Source organism: Equus quagga, chromosome 13 (genome assembly GCF_021613505.1).
Source record: "Equus quagga isolate Etosha38 chromosome 13, UCLA_HA_Equagga_1.0, whole genome shotgun sequence".
Lineage (NCBI taxonomy): Eukaryota > Metazoa > Chordata > Mammalia > Perissodactyla > Equidae > Equus > Equus quagga.
Genome location: NC_060279.1, coordinates 84,094,132 through 84,113,617, shown reverse-complemented (window position 1 = coordinate 84,113,617; position 19,486 = coordinate 84,094,132). Strand labels below are relative to the sequence as shown.

Sequence of the window (19,486 nt, the reverse complement as noted above, 5' to 3'; positions counted from 1 at the left end):
GGCTGGGGTGATCTGGGGTAACTCCCCACAATATTCTTGCTGATCACCGAGCAGCCCCCGAAATCTGTGAGGAGAGAGGGGCAGCCAGGGCTGGGGGCTCAGGGCTGGGGAGGGGGACGGGAAGATGGGAGGGGCAGGTGGACTCTGGAGAGCCGGCACTGCCGCGTGGGGGAGACCGGCCCCAGGAATTAGAACAAAACCTCCCTCCTGGGCCCGCCCCGCTCCCTACCTCCCAGGAGCTGGACCCCGAGGTTTGAGGGGCCTGGAGGTGGGGGGCTGATATAGGGAGGCAAGAGGGCAGGGAGGGGAGGGGGCTCTCTGTGCGCCCCCTGGGGCCCAATTAGCACATAGTTGGACCTGGGATATGGGGCAGGGAGGCGTAGGTGGGGGGCAGAGGCAAGCGATGGCCAATTAAGGGGACAAAGGCCTCATTAGGGAGTCGAGGCCAGGAGCCGAGTCAACCGCCTGCGATTAGTGTTGAGGACCCTTAATTGGAGGCGAGGAGGGGGCGGTGGGGGCTTGGGTGCAGGCTGGGAGGGAGGGGAGATGGCACAAACTGTAGGGCAGACACCCTGCGTGTGTCTGCCCACCTCCAGACACCCCCGCCTGTGCCTCCTTCTGCTCCAGGCACCGCATCCTGTGGAAACTGAGGCTCAGACAGGGTCTTGCCTGTGCCCAGGGTCTCCAGCCAGCAGGACCGATTGGCTTCTGGGCCAATTTCCCCCCCCCAAACCCTGCGTTTCGCGCTCTGGGAGGAGGTGAGGGGGACACCTGTGGGCTGGGTGGCTCGGGTGGGTGACCTGAGGGGCTGTTTCAGGTGCAGCCTGGCTGTGACGGGAGGGGGAGATAACATGAGCAGGATCTCCCCCAAGACATTTTACTGAGGGGCCTGGGGTCCTGATGTTTGGGGGAGGCAGGGTGGAGGCGCTGGCTCCCGGGGCTGGCAGTGGGGTCCTCTTGTCTCCGGGCTGGCGTTGACCTGAGCGGGAGGACGCCAGTCTTGGCTGGCGTCTGGTGTGGGAGGGGAACATCTCAGTGCTGGCTCTGGTCTCCACCCTTGGGTCTGCGTTGGGGCGTTGGGAGTGTCCGATGGCTGCAGTAACACAACGTCACAAACCTAGTGGCTTAAAACCACGCACGTTTATTCTCCTGCAGCTCTGGGGGTCGGCAGTGCAAGATGGGTCTGTTGATGCAAATAATCCAGAACCAATCTAGAAATCTGAATTGGGGTGAGTTTATTATGAGCCACATCTGTGGACTAGCTGGGGCCTTCCTTCCCCAGGGCACTAAAGAAGTGGGGTGTGCAGAGTGGTTATATACCATCTTGGAGTAAACAGCATACATCACACGTGACAGGAATGTCCCTTTCACAAGTCACGAGATTGCCTGGCCGGCACAGCAGAGCGAGTGACACAGCAGGCAGCAGTTCTGTTGTCTCCAGCTGCGTGGTCACAGGTGAGCACTGCAATCAGTTCTCAGTCCAGGGAGACAGGCTTATCCTTAAGGAAATGCCAGTGTGGGGGAAGTCGCGCCATTTGTCCTTGCCTTTAGGACACGGCAAATGCTTAAGGCAGATACACAATGCACGCTCAACGGCCAGGTCAGGCCCTTTTGGAAAAACAAGGCCAGGCCGAATTAGCTTTACACCAAACGGCTTCCTTATCTACTCCACTGTCTCCTACTGCTCGCCGTTTGTTCACCAGGTCCTACGGGCTGAAATCAAGGTGCTCCTCCTGGAGGCGCGAGGGGAGGATCCGTTCCCGTGCCTTTTCCAGCTTCTAGAGGCGCCGGCGTCCCTTGCTCACGGCCCCTCCCTCCGTCTGCAGAGTGCCTTGCTCCAGCTCTGCTTCTGTCACCACACCTGCTTTCCTGAATTGGAACCTCCTGCCTCCCTCATTTTTTTTTTTTTTTTGAGGAAGATTAGCCCTGAGCTAACATCTGCCGCCAATCCTCCTCTTTTTGCTGAGGAAGGCTGGCCCTGAGCTAATATCCATGCTCGTCTTCCTCTATTTTGTATGTGGGATGCCTGCCACAGAATGGCTTGCCAAGCGGTGCCATGTCTGCACCCGGGATCCGAACTGGTGAACACTGAGCCGCTGAAGCAGAACATGCGAACTTAATTGCTGAGCCACCAGGCCGGCCCATGCCTCCCTCTTATAAAGCTTATATTTAGGGCCCTCAGATAACTGGGATCGTCTCTGCCTCTCAAGATTCTTAATCATATCTGCAAAGCCCCTTTGGCCCTGTAAGGTGCATGGTCACAGGCTCTGTGGATTAGGACGTCTGCGTCCCTGGGGGCCATTATTCAGCCGGCCACAGGAGGGGACGAGGCCCCTGTAATGGCTCCTTCCAGGCTCCCCTCAGGTCCATGCTCCTGGGCCAGTGTTTGCAGCTGCCAAGGCTGGGCCCGGGGCTGCCCCAGCATCTGGACAGAGACAGACACAGACGGAACAGTGGGGACGTCTCCTGGCCGCCGTGCCCAGGCCCAAGCCTGACATGCTGCAACTCACTGAGCTGCCCTCTCCCCTGGGCCCCAACAGGCAGGGACTACTGTCCCTATTTCCTGAAGGAGAAACTGAGGTCAGGGCACCCACTCACCCGAAGTCACGGTGGCAGAGCTGGGGTTGAACCCACGTGGGGAGAAATAGGAGGGACACTAAGAACTTTCTAAAAGCTCTCATAGTCACTCAATATTAAAGTCTATTATTTCTAAAAGTATCTTTATTATAAAGATTTTTTTTCCCCAAATGATATCCTGATAAAATTAGCAGCAAAAAATTATAAAAGGCTATGGCAGGGGGCCAGCCTGGTGGCATAGTGGTTAAGTTCACGCACTCCATCAGTTGTTCAGGGTTTGCGGGTTTGGATCCCAGGTGCGGACCCACACACTGCTCATCAAGCCATGCTGTGGTGGCGTCCCATATGCAAAATAGAGGAAGATTGGCACAGATGTTAGCTCAGCGACAATCTTCCCCACCAAAAAAAAAAAAAAAAAAAGGCTATGGCAGAAGACTCACTTGCTGGAAGAAGAGAGTGTGTACAGGATTCCTTCTGAAATGAGAGCTTCCAGGCGTGAATTTGCTTTAACCACATGATGAAGTGTAAAGTTATGGAATACCAAAAAAAAAAAAAAAAAAAAAATCCCAGTGCTACCACTTGGGAGATCGTGTGTGTCCTGATGGAAGCCTCAGTTCCCTTGAGGGTAAACTTGGGACAAGAAGGCAGCACAGCGAGGGTGAGGGACACAGGCTCCATGACTCGTCCAAGCTCACACGGCAAGTAAGTGGCAAACCCAGGACTGGAACTGGAGTCAGCCTCCACCCCGAGCCCATGCCTCTGCTTGCCAGGCCAGCGCACAGGCCAGCAGCCCCACAGGCAGGGCCAGCACAGTGGTGGCAGCCCAGAGGATGGGGCAGAGGCCACCAGGCGGCATGGCGGCAGCAGGCGCTGAGTGTGGCGGCCTGTGTGGTGAAGGTGTCTGGTGCCAGAGCAGGCAGAGCTCCAGGCGCCCGTGAGCGTGTGTGGGCAGCAGTAGGTCGACCAGATGCCCAGTGCTGCCTGCTCGTACTTGCTGACCGCCGCCCCTCCCACACCCAATACCACAGTGTGCCGTGCTACAGCATGTCAGGGCCTCGTGTGTCTCTTGATCTCACTTTCTCAACCTCTGTCTTGGCCAGGGCAGGTTGCGTGTGTGTGCTTGTGTGCGCGTGCGTGTGTTAGGGAATGGCCCAGCGGGTTTTCTTCCTGTTGCTTTCAGGTCCAGAGGGGACGGTCAGGGTCCCTTGGCAAGGGGCCGGGAAGAGTGGACCCCCAGGTGTCTGGAGGATTGGAGGTCAGGGCCCAGGCCCCAAGGCCAGGCAGGGGCCGCCACTGCAAGGCTGGGGCATGACCTCTGCTAGCTCAGCCCCAGGAGCTGTCTTGCATCTGTGCCCCCAGGAGCCAGCGACAACATCTGCAGGCCAGGTCTGGAACCACAGAGGGCGACCGACCCTGCTCTGACCTGGGACACTCCACCAGGGGGCGCCAACACCCCAGGCCGGTGCCGGGAGGCCCTGCTGTAGCTGCACACAGGGTGTGTGACCCGGACTTTTGGGCCCTTTTCCTCCTGTCTGGGTCACTGATAAGAAGCACCCACAGCTGGGGGCTGGCTTCATCTGATGTTTGTTGAGGTAGTAGAAGATATTCACCAGGCTCCTTTCCCCATCCCAGCCCTTGCAACTGGGGAGGGGCATTTAGTCATTCAACAAACATTTATTGAGCACTCTTGTGTGCAGAGACTGAGAGTGCAGTGGTGAGCAAGACAAGCTCAGTCTGTCCCTGTAGAAGTCTTGGAGGGAGACACCTGTAAACAGGAAAATGCCAGCTTCAGATGTGCTGTGCAGGCGTTGAGAACAGGCGGTAAGTTGGAGGCTGGATGGGGGAAGGGTGCTCCTTCAGATGGAGAAGTCCTCTCTGAGAAGAATATAGTTGCCCTGCAACCTGAGTAGGAGAGGTGGCAGCCAGGAGCTTCCCAGGCAGAGGACACAGTGAGTACAAAGGCCCTGAGGCAGGAGCAAGCTTGAATGGAGTGAGAGAGGGAGCGATGGGAGGAGGTGAAGTCAGAGAATTGGATGGGGCCAGACCCACAGGGCTTTGTAAGCCAGGTAGGAGTTGGGTTATGAGGACAAGAGTGATGGCGAGCCATGGAATGTTTGGGACAGAGGTAGTGCCCAGACCTCAGGTCTCTGCTTCAACCTCCTTTGCAGGCCTTGCTGCACCTGGGATGTAGAGACTCTGCCCCTAAATTTCCCTCCGATCTGGAAAGGGGGGAAACTGAGGCGTCAGGTCCAGGCTGGGAGCCCAGATGAGGCTTGTCCCTCCCTGCCTCCACCCTCCTCATCTGCTCCTCTCTCTCACTCAGTCCCAGAGGGACTTGGTTTCCCTTAAAATCTATTGTAAAAATTTACAGATGGAAGTTTCCCGGTGTCCCCAACTCAGAACGCAGAGCAGTCACGTTTGTTTCACATCTTTTCTTCAGAGATGAGGAATGTGATGGGCTAAATTGTGTGTCCCCCCCCCCCATCATATGTCGAAGTCCTAACCCCTTGTACCTCAGAATGCGACACTGTACTTGGAGACGGGGTGATTAAGGAGGTGATTAAGTTAAAGTCAGGTCATTAGAGTTGGCCCGCATCCCGTCTGACTGGGGGCGTATCACAAGAGGGATGAGGACACAGACGCGCACAGAGGGAGGGTGGGCGAGGACACGGGGAGAAGGTGCAGCTCCAAGCCAAGGAGACAGACAGACAGACGTGTGGAGAGACAGACAGACAGATCATATGTATTATATTATTATTCTATCACATATTGTATAACGAGATCTATTACTAAATATGATTATATATGATATATAAGATAGATATTATTAAGTGTTATATTATATATGTTTATATTATATAAAGAGATCTATTATAAGACATTATTATATATAATTATATATAAGATACATATAGTATTAAATATAACATATTATCAATTATATTATATAAAGAAATCTATTATATTATTATATATAATATACGTGATATATAGAAATATATATAGAAAAATATATAGAAATTAAATATATAATATATTATATTATATATTATATATTCATATATTATATAAATAAATCGATATTATTATATAATTATATATGATATATAAAATATATATTATTAAACATATAATATGTTATATTATATATTATATTATATTATTATATTATATATTTATATATTATGCTAAGACATCTGTTATAGGGTATTGGCTCATGCGATTATGGAGACAGAAGTCCCATGATCTGCTGTCTGCCAGCCGGAGGGCCAGCGACGTAGCTGGAAGGCCCGAGAACCAGGGAGCTGGCTCGGCTGCCGTCGGGCTCTGAGGTCCCGAGAACCAGCGTCGCGAGGGCCGGTCAGCGTCCCGGCTCCGGCAGCCCGGCAGGGGACAAATCATCTTATCGTCCCGTTCAGGCCTCCGTGGGCTGGGCGACGCCCACTCGCCCCGGTGAGGGCCGGCGGCCTCATCCGTCTACTGATTCTGGAAACGCCCTCAGGGACACACCCCAAAATAACGTTTACCTGGATATCCGGGCATCCTGGGGCCCAGTCAAGACGACACATGAAATTCAGCATGGCATCGCCTTCTGATTAACTCCAGGTTAACTAGTCAGGAGCTGGATGGCGTCTGCCGGGCTCTCCGCACCTCTGCCATCTAACAACCTGTCAGGAGGGATGTCCCTGCATCCACAGGCCCCGCCACCTGAAGAAACAGGGCTTGTTCTATGAGGCACGGGTCACCGGGGGACGTCACAGAAGGCAGTGGCCACCCTTGGGGAGGGGATTGGGCATGTATCTGTCCTTGTCCACATTTTTGTACTTCAAACAGAGGGGCCTGTTTTCTTCATACAGATGGGACCCTGTGTCCTCCTCTGAGGGGTCCGCCCTGACTCCCCAGGGTGGCTGAGGGGTCTCCTTGGGCTCCCATGCCCCGGCAGCCTCCCTGGGCTCCTGACCATGCACGTGAGACCCGCTAAACAAGCCTTGGACGGAGGCCGACAGTAGGGTTGGAGACACTCCCAGGGAAATCACTTCTGGGTTATTGGAGTCACTTCCTGGTTACAAGAATCACTTCCTCGTTACAGGAAATGACGTTCCTTCCGGGCTCTGTTCCTGACTGGGAGACTTCAGAGGTCCTTTATTTACCACCCTAGTGACCTGAGGACGGCACTCCTTCCATGTGGGGAGGCCCGTCAGGACAGGGCAGGCAGGGGCACCCATGGGAGCCCCAAGATATGTCAGAAAGGAGCATCCTTAGTCCGTGGGACGTGCACGTGGGTCCCCTTGGCTCCCTCCCCTTGGGAAGAGCCAACAGCCATGACCCAGGAGACTTCTCCTGTCGGCACCACCACTCCCCGCTTGGTTAAAGTGCACCTCTGCTCTCTTTACTCCACTTGTGTGAAAAAGGGTTTTCTTCTTAGTCCCTGGCCTTGGGAGTCCTGTCTGCTCCAGATACGTCCCCGGGGTGTGTGGGGAGAGGCAGGTGCTCCAGGTACACCTCGCCCCAGCCCCTAATCCTCTTTTTTCTAGTGAGTTTAGGCTGTGCCACCACCAAGGTGATGGACTGAGTGGCCAAAACCAGAATCAAATGTCCACACAGCAAAACCCCACAGACCCCCGTCCTTCTAGAGGGCAGGGAGGTGGGTTGGAGAATTCCGGCATCTGGGGCGGGGAGCATTGGTGCAGGCCCAGTGAGTGGGACCTGAGCCCCCTCCCCACTCTGTGATTGAAGTGGGCAGGGCCTGGACTCTGAGGGGCTGGGGCTGGATGAGATGCCCAGTCTAGTTGGAGGGGCTCGGTCCCCCCAAAAAGCACCTGGGGTGGGGTGGTGTTGGCCAGAAACAAGAACGCCTGGTGCCTGGAGGGGCGTATGTCCAGATGTTTGCTTGGTTCCACAGTTGAACCCTGGGAGGCCGTCACCGCCCGCAGCCCAGGACATGCTGGGTCTGCCTCTCCTGCTCCACTTTTGTCCAAAGCGCTTAGCAGCGTGCAGTGTAGGGCATCTCCCTCATCACCTCCCCTCACCCCTGTAGTTCTGTAAATTCACTGGAACAGGACTTTTGTTGTCCTCTGCCCCCACATCCTGGAGCAAGACCTGGGGAGGGGCCTGGGTCCAAACTGAGGGTCTGGACACCGCAGGGCCTGGCCTGCGCGCCTCGGGTGATTTCCTGTAGTCTTCTCTGTGTCAGGGTGCTTGTCTGCCTCAGGGCCCATGGTGTCCCGCGAACGGCTTTGCAGAGGAATCTACATACAAGGGTTCCATGAGGGCTCCAGCTCAGGGGTAGACTTGGGGAACAAGCCCTCCTCCCATCTGTGTCCCCAAGATTCCTCCCTGGCCTGGAGAGCCAGCCACAGGGCTGGCCTCAGAGTTGGTGTCCCATCACTTGTCCCGCAGGGCTGTTACTGCTCTTTTGAAAATGAACCTGTCAAGTCTGCACTACCTTTTTTTTTTTTTCCCCCTCCAAAGAGGAGCCAGGCACAGAGAGTGGGAGCATTGCTGGAGGCCATTGACTTCAAACCCTTTGCTTGCTTTCTGACTCCAAAGTAGGGGACGGCTAACAAGGGCAGGGGCTGGGACTCTGCCTCTCCCACCTTCCTCATTACACCTCCCAGCAGACAGGTAAATCGGGCTGGCTGGGGCTCCAGCTGCACCGGGAGCTCCTTTCATTATTGCAGGGACCGAAATGACCTGAGATGAGGTGGGTGGGTTGCGTTCTGCCAGGTGGCCAGGTAGGCAACACATTCCACATCTGCACCCCCACCCTGTATGACACCCTTCTTCCATCCTGGAGCAAACGTTAGGGGGCAGGGCCTGGTGTGCTGGGAGCTCTGGATGCAGGTGTGGAGGACCCCAAGGGGCAGGGACTCCCAACTCCACCTCTGGTGGCTGCAACTCGCTCCTCATCCTTGTCTCCCCCTCTTTACTCCTCCATAGCTCTGGGCTCTGATCACGTGGCCCTCCTGGTGCCTGGGGCAGCCTCCTTTCTGGCTGGAGAGGCAAAAGCTGAAGTGAAAGGAACGTTTGGGTTGAGGTGGAAGTCAAGGGTTTTACATGTGTGAATTCACTGGAGACTTCATAAAGACCCTGCAGGGCAGAGACAGGTCCACACGGGCTCAGATCACACCGAGTTCCAGCCCACCTGGGGGCCCTGGAAACCGTATGGGAGGCTGCAAAAACTCACTCATTCAACTCAAAAGAGTACCACCTGCTTCTGATCAGGCCCCTGGCTGCTTGTTGGGGACACTTGGGTAGCAAAGGCAGACCCCATCCCTGCTGTCATGGAACATAGATGAGTGCCACTGAGCATGGAATGGGACCCTACCTAGTCTAGGGAGCTTTCCAGCAGGAGTTGAGAAGGGATGGGGTAGGAGGGCATTCTGGTCTGAGAAAGAGCCTGCGGAGTGGCCCTCAGGCTGAGGGGGACTGCCTTGGAGCAATGGTTCTCAACCAGGTGATGTCCAGAGACAGGTATCATAAGGTGTGGGGGAGGGGAGCGGGCGGAGAGGGAGTGTTGTTGGCCTCTAGTGGGTGGAGACCAGAGACGCTGCTGACCACCCTACAATGCACAGGACGGCCCCCACAGCAAACAGTGATCCGGCCCAAATGGTCACTAGCACCGTGATCGAGAAACTGTGTTGGATGACCAGCAGAAAAGTCAGTATGGCACCAAGGCCCAGGTTGGCGGGGGCTGAGTGTGGAAGGGAGGAACAGCGAATCTGGGACAGCTTCGTCTTCCCCGAAGCCCCCAGGCCACGAAGGAGGCTCTGGGGTCCCCAGTGCCCTCGGCAGCCCCCCGCACAGCAGGGCCCGGGTTCCCACACGATCGCACACGCAGGCACACAGCAGACGCCCGGGAACCGCGAGCACGTGGTGGACCTCTGGGGGGCGGGAAGCACTGCAGCGCTCGGTTTCCCCACCGAGCAAATGGGAGCCCCGAGGGCCTGGGCGTGGGGATCAGACCAGGAGTGACCACATCCCTGTTCGAAAACTGCGCAGCCCAGGAGGGTCTCTATTACAGACGAGAGGGAGTCGATACTAATAAAGCCGAACATGCGACCCCGCGTCTCGACCCGGCCTTCCCCGGCCTTCGGGGGACACCCCACGGCCGCCTCAAACACCAGGCGGTCGGGAACCGCGGAGAACTACAACTCCCAAGATGCCTCGCGCCGCCAGCACCGCTACCGCCGGCGGCCAATGGGAAGGGTGGGGCGGGGCCTCGGCGCACGTGGCGTCGTGACGCGCCAACGGCGACGTCGGGGTTTGTGTGCGCGAGAGGCCACCGATAAAGGTTGGGTGCCTCGCGCCGGGGGCCGTTGGGAGGGAGCGCGCCCCCGCCCCCCTCCCCGGCCCCCACTCCTGCCCCGCCGCTGCCGGGGCCCCGCCTTCCCGTCGGCCCCCGCGGGACGACCTGGGTCTCCCCGGCTCGTTCCCCCGGTCGGGGCCGCAGGTGAGAGACCGGAGGGGGTGGGGGTGGGGGGGAGGCACCGGAGGGCGGGGACGTTGGGGAAACGGCGAGCGTGAAACCGGAAGGGATGCCTTAAAGGGAAGGGCGCTGCTTCACCTCCGACTTTTATCCGCTGGGCCGGCTCCGCCCTCTTAAGGGGCAAGGGGCTGTTCTTAGCGGGGCGGGGCATGTTCTGCAGTTTACAAGAGCTTCTCGCTTTCCACCCCTCATAAGCATGAATTCGCTCTTTAAAGGCAGGTGACAGTGTCCCAGACATTGAAGGAAAAGCTTCTCATTCTTGGTGCCTTCAAACCAGTCCCTAGTTTAGCTCAACAAAGGTGGAGATGGGTGTGCAGTGCGAGTACCCTCTTAAAGGGGAAGTCGCGCCTGATGGAAGGGTGTGGTCCCGCTTTTTGAAGGGAGCGCGCTTTACCGCTTAAGATGGGCCCCGGCTTCTCTAGAGCACAGACATCTGTTGTTGAAGGCTTGCCCGGCCTTCTGAAAGGCTCGTGCAGCTTCCTGGGATAATTAGTCTCTTAAAAGGACTTGCTTACATTTTAAAGGAGATGCTCGCCTTTTTAAAGGGAATCTTTATAGTCTGTCCAAGGGGGATGCCCAGCCTCCGTTCATTCAGTGTGTTTACCGTGCACTCACAGTGCCAGATGTCATTCTAGGCGCTGGGATGCAACAGTGAATAAGATGCCACTAGCATCTAGTGGGTAGAGGCCAGGGATGCTACTAAACACCCTACAATGCACAGGACAGCACCCTCGACACTGGTCCAGCCCCAACGCTCAACAGGGCTGAGGTTGGGAAACCCGAATTATAAAGTAGCTTAGAAAGTGATAAATGGAGGAAGAAATAAGGTAGAGAGCGAGCGAGGAGCACTGGCAGGGGTTGCAGATTTAAGTAGGGTGTTCAGGGCATGCCTCCTTGAGGGGACACTTCAGCAAAGACTTGGAGGTGAGGGAGGGAGCCCTGTGGACATCGGAGGGAAGAGGGTAGCAGCCACGGGCTTGTGCAAGTGCCCCAGGTGGGAATGGGTGTGCCTGGCCAGACTGGGTGACTCGAGTGGTGTGAGGGTCTGAGAGGCCAGCAGGACAGTCAGGCAGCTGGGGTGGGGGGAGGGCGGGGGGGCTTGGGAAGTCTGTAGGCTCCCGTAAGGGATTTATTTTCTGCTCTGGAATGGGAGCTGTGGACGGCTTTCGGCAGGTTCCCTTCGGCCTCCAGGCTGGGAACAGACTGCGGGTGGAAACATGGAGATCTGTTAGGAGGCTCTTGCAGCCGCCCAGGAGGGAGATGTCGGTGCCCTGGACAGAGGTGGTAACGGGGGACCTGGTAAAAGTGGCCAGATGCCAAGTATGCTCCTGCTGGAACAGGGCAGTCGGCTGGCAGACTGGTCACACAGAGTGAGAGAGAGAGAGAGGAGGCTCCGAGGCTTCGGCCTGAGGAAGATTAGAGCTGTTTTCAGGGTGGAGAAGACTATGGGTGAGGGGGGGGGGGGGTTGTGGGCGGGGGAGAGCAGGAGCAAAAGAAACTGGAGTCAGATTTTGGGCATGTTTGGTTTGAGGTGTTGTTAGGCATCCAGATGCCTAGCAGGGCTTTGGAGCAGGAGAGGTGTCAAGTAGAGATCAGTTTTGGGGTCATCCTGTTTATAGACGGTGAAGTCCTGAGAGTGGGTGAGGGCTCCCAGGGAGAGAGTGTGGATGAGGAGGAGGACCAGGGGTTGACAAAGCCCTGGGCTCCCCTACATCCACAAGTCAAGGAGGTGAGGAGGAAGCAGCCCCAGGCCCTGAGAAGGGGTGGCAAGAGGAGAGGGGAATGGCGGAGGCCAGGGGAGGGCTTCCAGGAGGGAGGGATCCACTGCCCACTGAGCAGTGACCATGGCATTTAGCCCCATGGAGGCCCTGAGTGGGGTGGGAGGGCTCTGACTGATGGGGTTTGAGATGGGAAGGAGCATGTGTTGACGGCACTTTTGAGTTGCTTTGTAGCAAAGGAGAGGAGAGAAATGCAGCCGTAGTTGGAGGGGGAGGTGGGGTGAAGAGTTTTTGTTGCTGTTTTTTTAAAAGATGGGAGATGTAGCTTGCGGGCAGGCTGACGGGAATGGTCCAGGAGATGAGGCAGACTGCTGTGGGTGGGAAGGCAGCGTCCACCGGCCCGGGGCAGGCATTCTCAGCTCAGCCCCACTGGTGTTTTGGGTGGGATCGTTCCTTGGTGCGGGGTGCCGTCCTGTGCATTGTAGGGCGTGGAGCAGCATCCCTGGCCTGTACCCCTCACATGCCAGGAGCACCCGCTCCTCCCGTCAACAACCAGCCAACCAGAACAGTCTCCAGGCATTGCCAAGTGTCCCTGGGCCATGGCCCTGTGGTGCGGGGACTTGGTTGCCCTGTTGAGTACCACGGGTACATGGTTCTCTTCTGATTGCTTTATTCTCTCAGTGACGAGATCAATGGCAGGGTCACCTGCCAAGAGCAGGAGGAGACAAGAAACAGATTTTTGTAAAAAGGAACATGCCACTATTACCTGGGGAGTGAATGGAATAGAGAAACGCAGCAAGAGCAGTGCAGGGCGGCCAGGAGGGAGCCTCGAGATCCTCAGGCATGAATGAGAGGGAGACGGAGGACCAAGTCACGATGGGATGGGGGACGGAGGGTGCGGAGCCTGGAGCATGGCCGATCTGGAGTCTGGGGGTTTTTTGGTTAGGGTACCAAGAGGGAGTGGGCAGGCAGGACCGGAGGTGGGGGAGAGTGGGATGCTCACAGGGGCTTTAGTTAGAGTGAAAGGGCTTAGGGTATGGCGGTGAGAGGGAGTCTGAGGCAGGGTGGAGGATGGGGAGTGGAGGAACAGAGGTCAAGGATGGGAAGCCAGGGTGCTGGAGAGCATCCAGCCTTCTTCAACGACACTGCCTGGCCCCCTCAGGCCTGTCGTACCTCCTGGTGGTGATGGCCAACATCCTAAGGCAGGTGACCAACTCCTCCCACTTTGCCTGGAAGTTTCCATTTTAGCACCTGAAGCCTCATATCCCTGCAGTTTCTCGTTCCGGGACAAACCCGGACCGTTGGAAGCCCTAGTCCTCAGGGAGGTTCCCTGCGGCGGGGGTGGCCTGGGGAGGCGCCCTCTACCTCCTGTGGGGCCCTAGGGTGGGGCTGGGGATGAGCTGGTGCGGCCTGCGCGTGGAGGCGGGGGGAGCGCCCGCCCTCCCCTGACCCGGAATCCCCCCCAGGTGTGATGGTCGGCTCCCACGCAGACATGGCGCCGGCCTCGACCGCCGAGGGCGCCGGGGAGAAGCCCGGCCCCGCAGCCCCCGCCCCGGCGGCCCAGTACGAGTGTGGGGAGTGCGGCAAGTCGTTCCGGTGGTCGTCGCGGCTCCTGCACCACCAGCGCACGCACACGGGCGAGCGGCCCTACAAGTGCCCCGACTGCCCCAAGGCCTTCAAGGGCTCCTCGGCCCTGCTCTACCACCAGCGGGGCCACACGGGCGAGCGGCCCTACCAGTGCCCCGACTGCCCCAAGGCCTTCAAGCGCTCGTCCCTGCTGCAGATCCACCGCAGCGTGCACACGGGCCTGCGCGCCTTCACCTGCGGCCAGTGCGGCCTGGCCTTCAAGTGGTCGTCGCACTACCAGTACCACCTGCGGCAGCACTCGGGCGAGCGGCCCTACCCCTGCCCCGACTGCCCCAAGGCCTTCAAGAACTCGTCCAGCCTGCGGCGCCACCGGCACGTGCACACGGGCGAGCGGCCCTACACGTGCGGCGTGTGCGGCAAGAGCTTCACGCAGAGCACCAACCTGCGGCAGCACCAGCGCGTGCACACGGGCGAGCGGCCCTTCCGCTGCCCGCTCTGCCCCAAGACCTTCACGCACTCCTCCAACCTGCTGCTGCACCAGCGCACGCACGGCGGCCCCGCCGCGCCCGCCCCCGGCACCCCCACGCCGCGCGAGCCCGCCGCCAAGGCCCTGGGCGCGGCCGCCTACCTGCAGCGTCCCCTGCCGCCGCCCAGCCCGCCCGCGCCGCCGCCGCCCGCGCCGCCGCCCGTGGTGCCCGAGCTCTTCCTGGCCGCCGCCGAGACCACGGTGGAGCTGGTGTACCGCTGCGACGGCTGCGAGCTGGGCTTCGGCAGCGAGGAGCTGCTCCTGGAGCACCAGCCGTGCCCCGGGCCCGAGGCGGCGCCGGCGGCCCAGGTCGGGCCTCCGGACGCGCCTAAGGTCGACCCTCCGCCGGTGCCCTCGCTGTCCCCGCCCGCCGCCCTGCCGCCGCCGCCGCCCGCCGCCGCCGCCCCTGGCTTCGCCTGTCTGCCCTGCGGGAAGTCCTTCCGAACGGTGGCCGGCCTCTCGCGCCACCAGCACAGCCACGGCGCGGCCGGCGGCCAGGCGTTCCGCTGCGGCAGCTGCGATGGCGCCTTCCCGCAGCTCGCCAGCCTCCTGGCGCACCAGCAGTGCCACGTGGAGGAGGCGGCGGCCGGGCGCCCGCCCCCTCAGGCCGAGGCTGCCGAGGTCACCTGCCCCCAGGAGCCGCTGGCCCCCGCCGCCGCCGCGCCCCCGCCGCCCGCGCCCGCGGCCGCAGCCGCCGAGCGGCCGTACAAGTGCGCCGAGTGCGGCAAGGCCTTCAAGGGCTCGTCGGGGCTGCGCTACCACCTGCGGGACCACACGGGCGAGCGGCCGTACCAGTGCGGGGAGTGCGGGAAGGCATTCAAGCGCTCGTCGCTGCTCGCCATCCACCAGCGCGTGCACACGGGCCTGCGCGCCTTCACCTGCGGTCAGTGCGGCCTCACCTTCAAGTGGTCGTCGCACTACCAGTACCACCTGCGGCTGCACTCGGGCGAGCGGCCCTACGCCTGCGGGGAGTGCGGCAAGGCCTTCCGAAACACATCGTGCCTGCGGCGCCACCGGCACGTACACACGGGCGAGCGGCCGCACGCCTGTGGCGTGTGCGGCAAGAGCTTCGCCCAGACCTCCAACCTGCGGCAGCACCAGCGCGTGCACACGGGCGAGCGGCCCTTCCGCTGCCCGCTCTGCCCCAAGACCTTCACGCACTCCTCCAACCTGCTGCTGCACCAGCGCACGCACTCGGCCGAGCGTCCCTTCGCCTGCCCCATCTGCGGCCGCAGCTTCGTCATGGCCGCCTACTTGCAGCGCCACCTGAGGACGCATGCCCCGGCCAGTGCGGCTGCCAGCCCTGCGGCCCCTGCCGCCGGCCCCCAGCCCTCCGCCCCCCTGGCTGCGGCTCCAGCCCCCTCTGCCACTCAAGATGTCCACGTGCTCCCCCACCTCCAGGCCACGCTCTCCCTAGAGGTGGCAGGGGGCCCGGCCCAGGCCCCGCCTGCAGGCCCGGCAGCCCCCAACTCCCAGACATTTCTCTTGGTGCAGACTGCCCAGGGTCTCCAACTCATCCCCAGCAGCGTGCAGCCCCCTACGCCCCCGCCCCCACCCGCACCCCCCAAGCTCATCCTGCTGCCCTCCTCCAGTACTGGTGGTGGGGGCGGCCGTGCAAGGCAGGGCCCCCGCGCTGTGGGGAAAGCTGGTCAGGGGGCTGGAGTAGTTTGGCTGCCCGGCCCTGGGGGGCTGGGGGTGCAGGGAGGGGGCAACGCCGGGGCCAGCGGGGGAGGGCAGAGCCTCATCGTTCTGCAGAATGTAGGGAGTGGGGAGGCGGGGCCACAGGAAATGAGTGGGGTCCAACTCCAGCCCCTCCGGCCAGCCCCGGAAGTAACCACGGTCCAGCTCCAGCCGGCACAGGAGGTGACCACGGTCCAGCTCCAGCAGGCACAGGAGGTGACCACGGTCCAGCTGCAGCCGGCACAGGAAGTGACCACGGTCCAACTCCAGTCTGTGGCGGGCCAGCTGTCCAATCCTAGTGCAGGAACAGTGACCACTGAGGCCCCCAACCTGCTGGTGGTTCAGAGTGGAGCAGCAGAGGAATTACTGGCGGGCCCCAGCCCTGGGGAGCCGGGTGACGGCGAGGCCAGCGCTGGTGTGGTCCAGGATGTGCTCTTTGAGACGCTGCAGACTGACGAGGGATTGCAGAGCGTCCTGGTGCTGAGCGGGGCCGATGGGGAGCAGACCCAGCTGTGTGTGCAGGAGGTAGAGACCCTCCCCCCGGGGCTGGCTGAGCCGCCTGCCCCCGGCCCCTCGGGACAGAAACTGCTCATCATCCGCAGTGCCCCGGCCACCGAGCTGCTGGAAAACAGCAGCGTTGGGGGAGGCGCCGCCACGCTGCAGCTGCTGGCCCCACCGCCACCTGGCCCAGCCTCGCTCCCCGCGGGCATCCCTGCGGCTCCCACTTCCCAGATGGTACAAGTGGTCCCTGCAGGAACTGCGCCTGGGGGCATGACCCCACAGAGCCTGCCCTCCATCCAGATTGTCCAGACTCTGCCCACAGTCCAGCTGGTGCACACGTTTTGAGTAGAACCACTGGTACCTCTTCCTGCCCCACACAGAGACCCCGACTTTCTGTCTGCCTGGTTGGGCTGGGGGGAGGGGAGCTGCAGGCCGGGCTTGCTAATAAAGACCAGAACCTCCTCTTCTGTGTTTTGTTTTGGGGGGGTGGGGAGGGGCCGAGAAGGGAAATGTCATGGCCATCGCCATCGCTTGGGAGCCTGGAGTCTTATCTCTTGCTTCCTGGCTTGCAGGTGACTTGCTTTGCTTCTTGGGGCCAGCCACTTCTATGTGGGGCTGAGTTTATCCTTAAAAAACAGATGCAGTGGTCACTATAGCGGGCAGGCGTTAGAGTCCAGAATCCTGGTTCAGCCACTCTTTCGCTGTAACTCACGCCACCCCGCCTCATCTGAAAGATGGGTGGGTGGGAATGCTTATCTGAAGGTCACTAAGAGCCCAGGTGGGTTGGGGTGGAGGTCCCCGGGGCGGGGGAGTTTGGGAGGCAGTGGGCTGGGGATGCTGGCGCGGCCCCTCCCGCAAAGGCCCTGGAGCCAATGAGAATTGATCCGCTCGCATCACCGCCCCCTCTCAGCGCTCAGGTTGCTTAGCAACCAGGGAACGTTGGGGAGCGAGTGTGCGCTCACCCTCCGCGAACCGGGTGAGTACAGCTCCTCGCCCCCCCCCCCCCCCCCCCGCCGGGTCCCGCCGCCCCCATCCCCTCCCGCGTCAGCGTCTGCTCCCGTCTTCCCAGAGGTCCCCTTTCTCCCTTGCTCTTTCTCCCCTACCCCACCTCCGGCAGGGTCGCTGCTCCCTGCCCCTCCCAGCCCACCCCAGGCCTCCCCTGACTCCCACCGGGACCTTGGCAATCGTTGCTAAGGCCTTGTGCAGGCACCGCCCCGCCCCACTTCGTGCGCGCTCTGACGTCACTTCCGCCGGCGACCCCTTCCCGACCCCGCTCCCCGCTACACGGTGTCGAAGGGTCGAAGCGACCCGCAGAGGTGCTTGCGGGTCCTTGCTCCTGCGACGCGGGTCGAGGCGACTGTGGGGGGAGGGTCGCTGGGCACTGAGCGGGGGGCGCACGGCCCATTCCGCGGCTTTGGGGGGGTTTCGCCGACCCCCCCCCCGGGGCAGCCCCAGGGCCTGGGAGGGAGCCCCGGGTTGCAAGGTGTCAGCGTTCACAGGGCGTTTAGGGGTAGATCGCTGCACACCACGGGGCGCGGGGGGGCGGGGGATCCCGGGACACTTTGGAAAGGTCACCGGGTGGAGGGAAGCCAATGCTGCCTCGGACCTCCCTTGGGGATCCCTAGCCTTCTCAGTGTCCTATTTGGGACATGCTGCTGCTATTTGGGACCCCTGGGGTGCTTTGGGGACAAGAGGTGCCCCTCTGACGCTGACCTGCTTGTTTTCACCAGGTGCACACCTGCTCCTTTCTGGGGGCGTGGGTGCCTGGGGGCTGTCATGGCCCCCAGTCACCTGTCTGTGCGGGAGATGAGGGAAGATGAGAAACCCGTGGTGCTGGAGATGCTGAAGGTGAGAGCCGGCAGGGGCACCCTGAGCCTGGGGGAGGGGGACGGCAGTGTGAGTGGCTTCAGCCACCTGCCTGAGCCAGCCAGTACCCCTGGAGAGTGATCCCCTCCTCCTAAGCGATTTGCTGGCTTGGCCCCTTCTTCCTCTAGCGCCGTCTCCCTACCCCTGGGGCTCAGGAAGGGTGTTAGCAGCTGGAGGGTTGTGGAGCTGACCACACGCCAACTTCTTCCCTTAACCTTTGGGAGCTCCCACCCTGGATTCCTCGCTGGCAGGGTCTGTCCCCTCTCCTGGTCCCCGGGGGGTTCCTAGTGGGACAGAAGGCCAAGCTTCCCGACTCTGACCACCCTTCTTGCCCACAGGCTGGTGTGAAGGACACGGAGAACCGAGTGGCCCTTCATGCGCTGACGCGGCCGCCAGCCCTGCTCCTCCTGGCGGCGGCCAGCAGCGGCCTGCGCTTCGTCCTGGCCTCCTTCGCCCTGGCCCTCCTCCTGCCCGTGTTCCTGGCTGTGGCCGCCATGAAGCTGGGCCTGCGGGCCCGGTGGGGCTCGCTGCCTCCGCCAGGCGGTCTAGGGGGCCCCTGGGTGGCAGTGCGCGGCTCTGGTGACGTGTGCGGTGTCCTGGCCCTGGCCCCGGGCTCCAATGCTGGGGATGGGGCCCGGGTCACCCGTCTTTCTGTCTCCCGCTGGCACCGCCGCCGAGGTGTGGGCAGGCGGCTGCTGGCCTTTGCCGAATCCCGGGCACGAGCCTGGGCGGGGGGCATGGGGGAGCCCCGGGCTCGGCTCGTGGTCCCGGTGGCTGTGGCAGCCTGGGGCGTGGCGGGGATGCTGGAGGGCTGCGGCTACCAGGCCGAGGGGAGCTGGGGCTGCATGGGCTACACGCTGGTGAGGGAGTTCAGCAAGGACCTGTGACTCCAGACCTGCACCAGGGAGGGAGGGAAACCAGCACTTAGTGAGCACCCACTGTGTGCAGGCACATTCTCATCCTCCCTCCGTGAACCCCAGCCTACCCAGGGCCTGGAAACAGGCCTGCTGAGGGCTGCAGACCCCACCACAGCCTGACGTCTGTCTGTAGTGTTTGAACTTCTCAGAGAGCTAAACCTGTGTAATGCCCTGCCTCAGATTCTGTCTGCACTGAGAAATCTCCCCGGTCTTTCTGTCTGCAAAGCCTGTGCTGTTTGTGTATGGGCCTGGGAGAGAGATGGGTGGAGGAGATGAGGCCCAGCGAGCCACCCCCCAAGGGTTAGGACTTGGGGTGGGGACACCCCAAACGGGGACAGGCCCCCCGGAAATGGGGTGGGGTTTGATACCTGTGCTTGGAGGGGATGAGCTGAGCCTTTACGGGGGAGGGTTGTCTGCCCCAGGAGAGCACCCAAGGAGGAGGGGACAGGCACAGGGCTGCCTGCTGGCCCCTCCCAGGGAAGGTGACAGCTGAGAGGGGCGGCCAGACCCATCTGGTTTTTTACACCCTTTTGTTAATAAAGCCCGGACTGCTGTGCGCCGTCTCCCTCTCTCTGATGCCTTTTCCAGTCGTCTCAGAACGCCCCTTCTGTCTGGCCCCTCCTTT

General features: G+C 60.7%; 2 protein-coding genes across 2 annotated transcripts; both read left to right on the top strand.

The window, feature by feature from the left end:
- Window positions 1-9,830: 9,830 nt before the first annotated feature.
- On the top strand, window positions 9,831-16,540 carry ZNF628 (zinc finger protein 628). The gene is made up of 2 exons (XM_046680204.1): window positions 9,831-10,030; window positions 13,251-16,540. The coding sequence occupies exon 2, from the start codon at window positions 13,256-13,258 to the stop codon at window positions 16,421-16,423; it is 3,168 nt and encodes a 1,055-aa protein (XP_046536160.1). The 5' UTR covers window positions 9,831-10,030; window positions 13,251-13,255; the 3' UTR covers window positions 16,424-16,540.
- Window positions 16,541-17,253: 713 nt separating this feature from the next.
- Window positions 17,254-19,424, top strand: NAT14 (N-acetyltransferase 14 (putative)). The gene is made up of 3 exons (XM_046684465.1): window positions 17,254-17,394; window positions 17,809-17,926; window positions 18,283-19,424. Exons 2-3 carry the CDS (start codon window positions 17,855-17,857, stop codon window positions 18,829-18,831), a joined length of 621 nt encoding a protein of 206 aa, XP_046540421.1. The 5' UTR covers window positions 17,254-17,394; window positions 17,809-17,854; the 3' UTR covers window positions 18,832-19,424.
- Window positions 19,425-19,486: the final 62 nt, after the last annotated feature.

What these genes read in the sequence shown, in the direction of transcription:
- ZNF628 (XM_046680204.1), top strand. Translation starts at nt 13,256, where the DNA reads ATGGTCGGCTCCCACGCAGACATGGCGCCGGCCTCGACCGCCGAGGGC.
- NAT14 (XM_046684465.1), top strand. Translation starts at nt 17,855, where the DNA reads ATGGCCCCCAGTCACCTGTCTGTGCGGGAGATGAGGGAAGATGAGAAA. An exon ending in TGGTGCTGGAGATGCTGAAG is followed by an intron (nt 17,927 to 18,282) that starts GTGAGAGCCGGC and finishes TCTTGCCCACAG; the next exon opens with GCTGGTGTGAAGGACACGGA.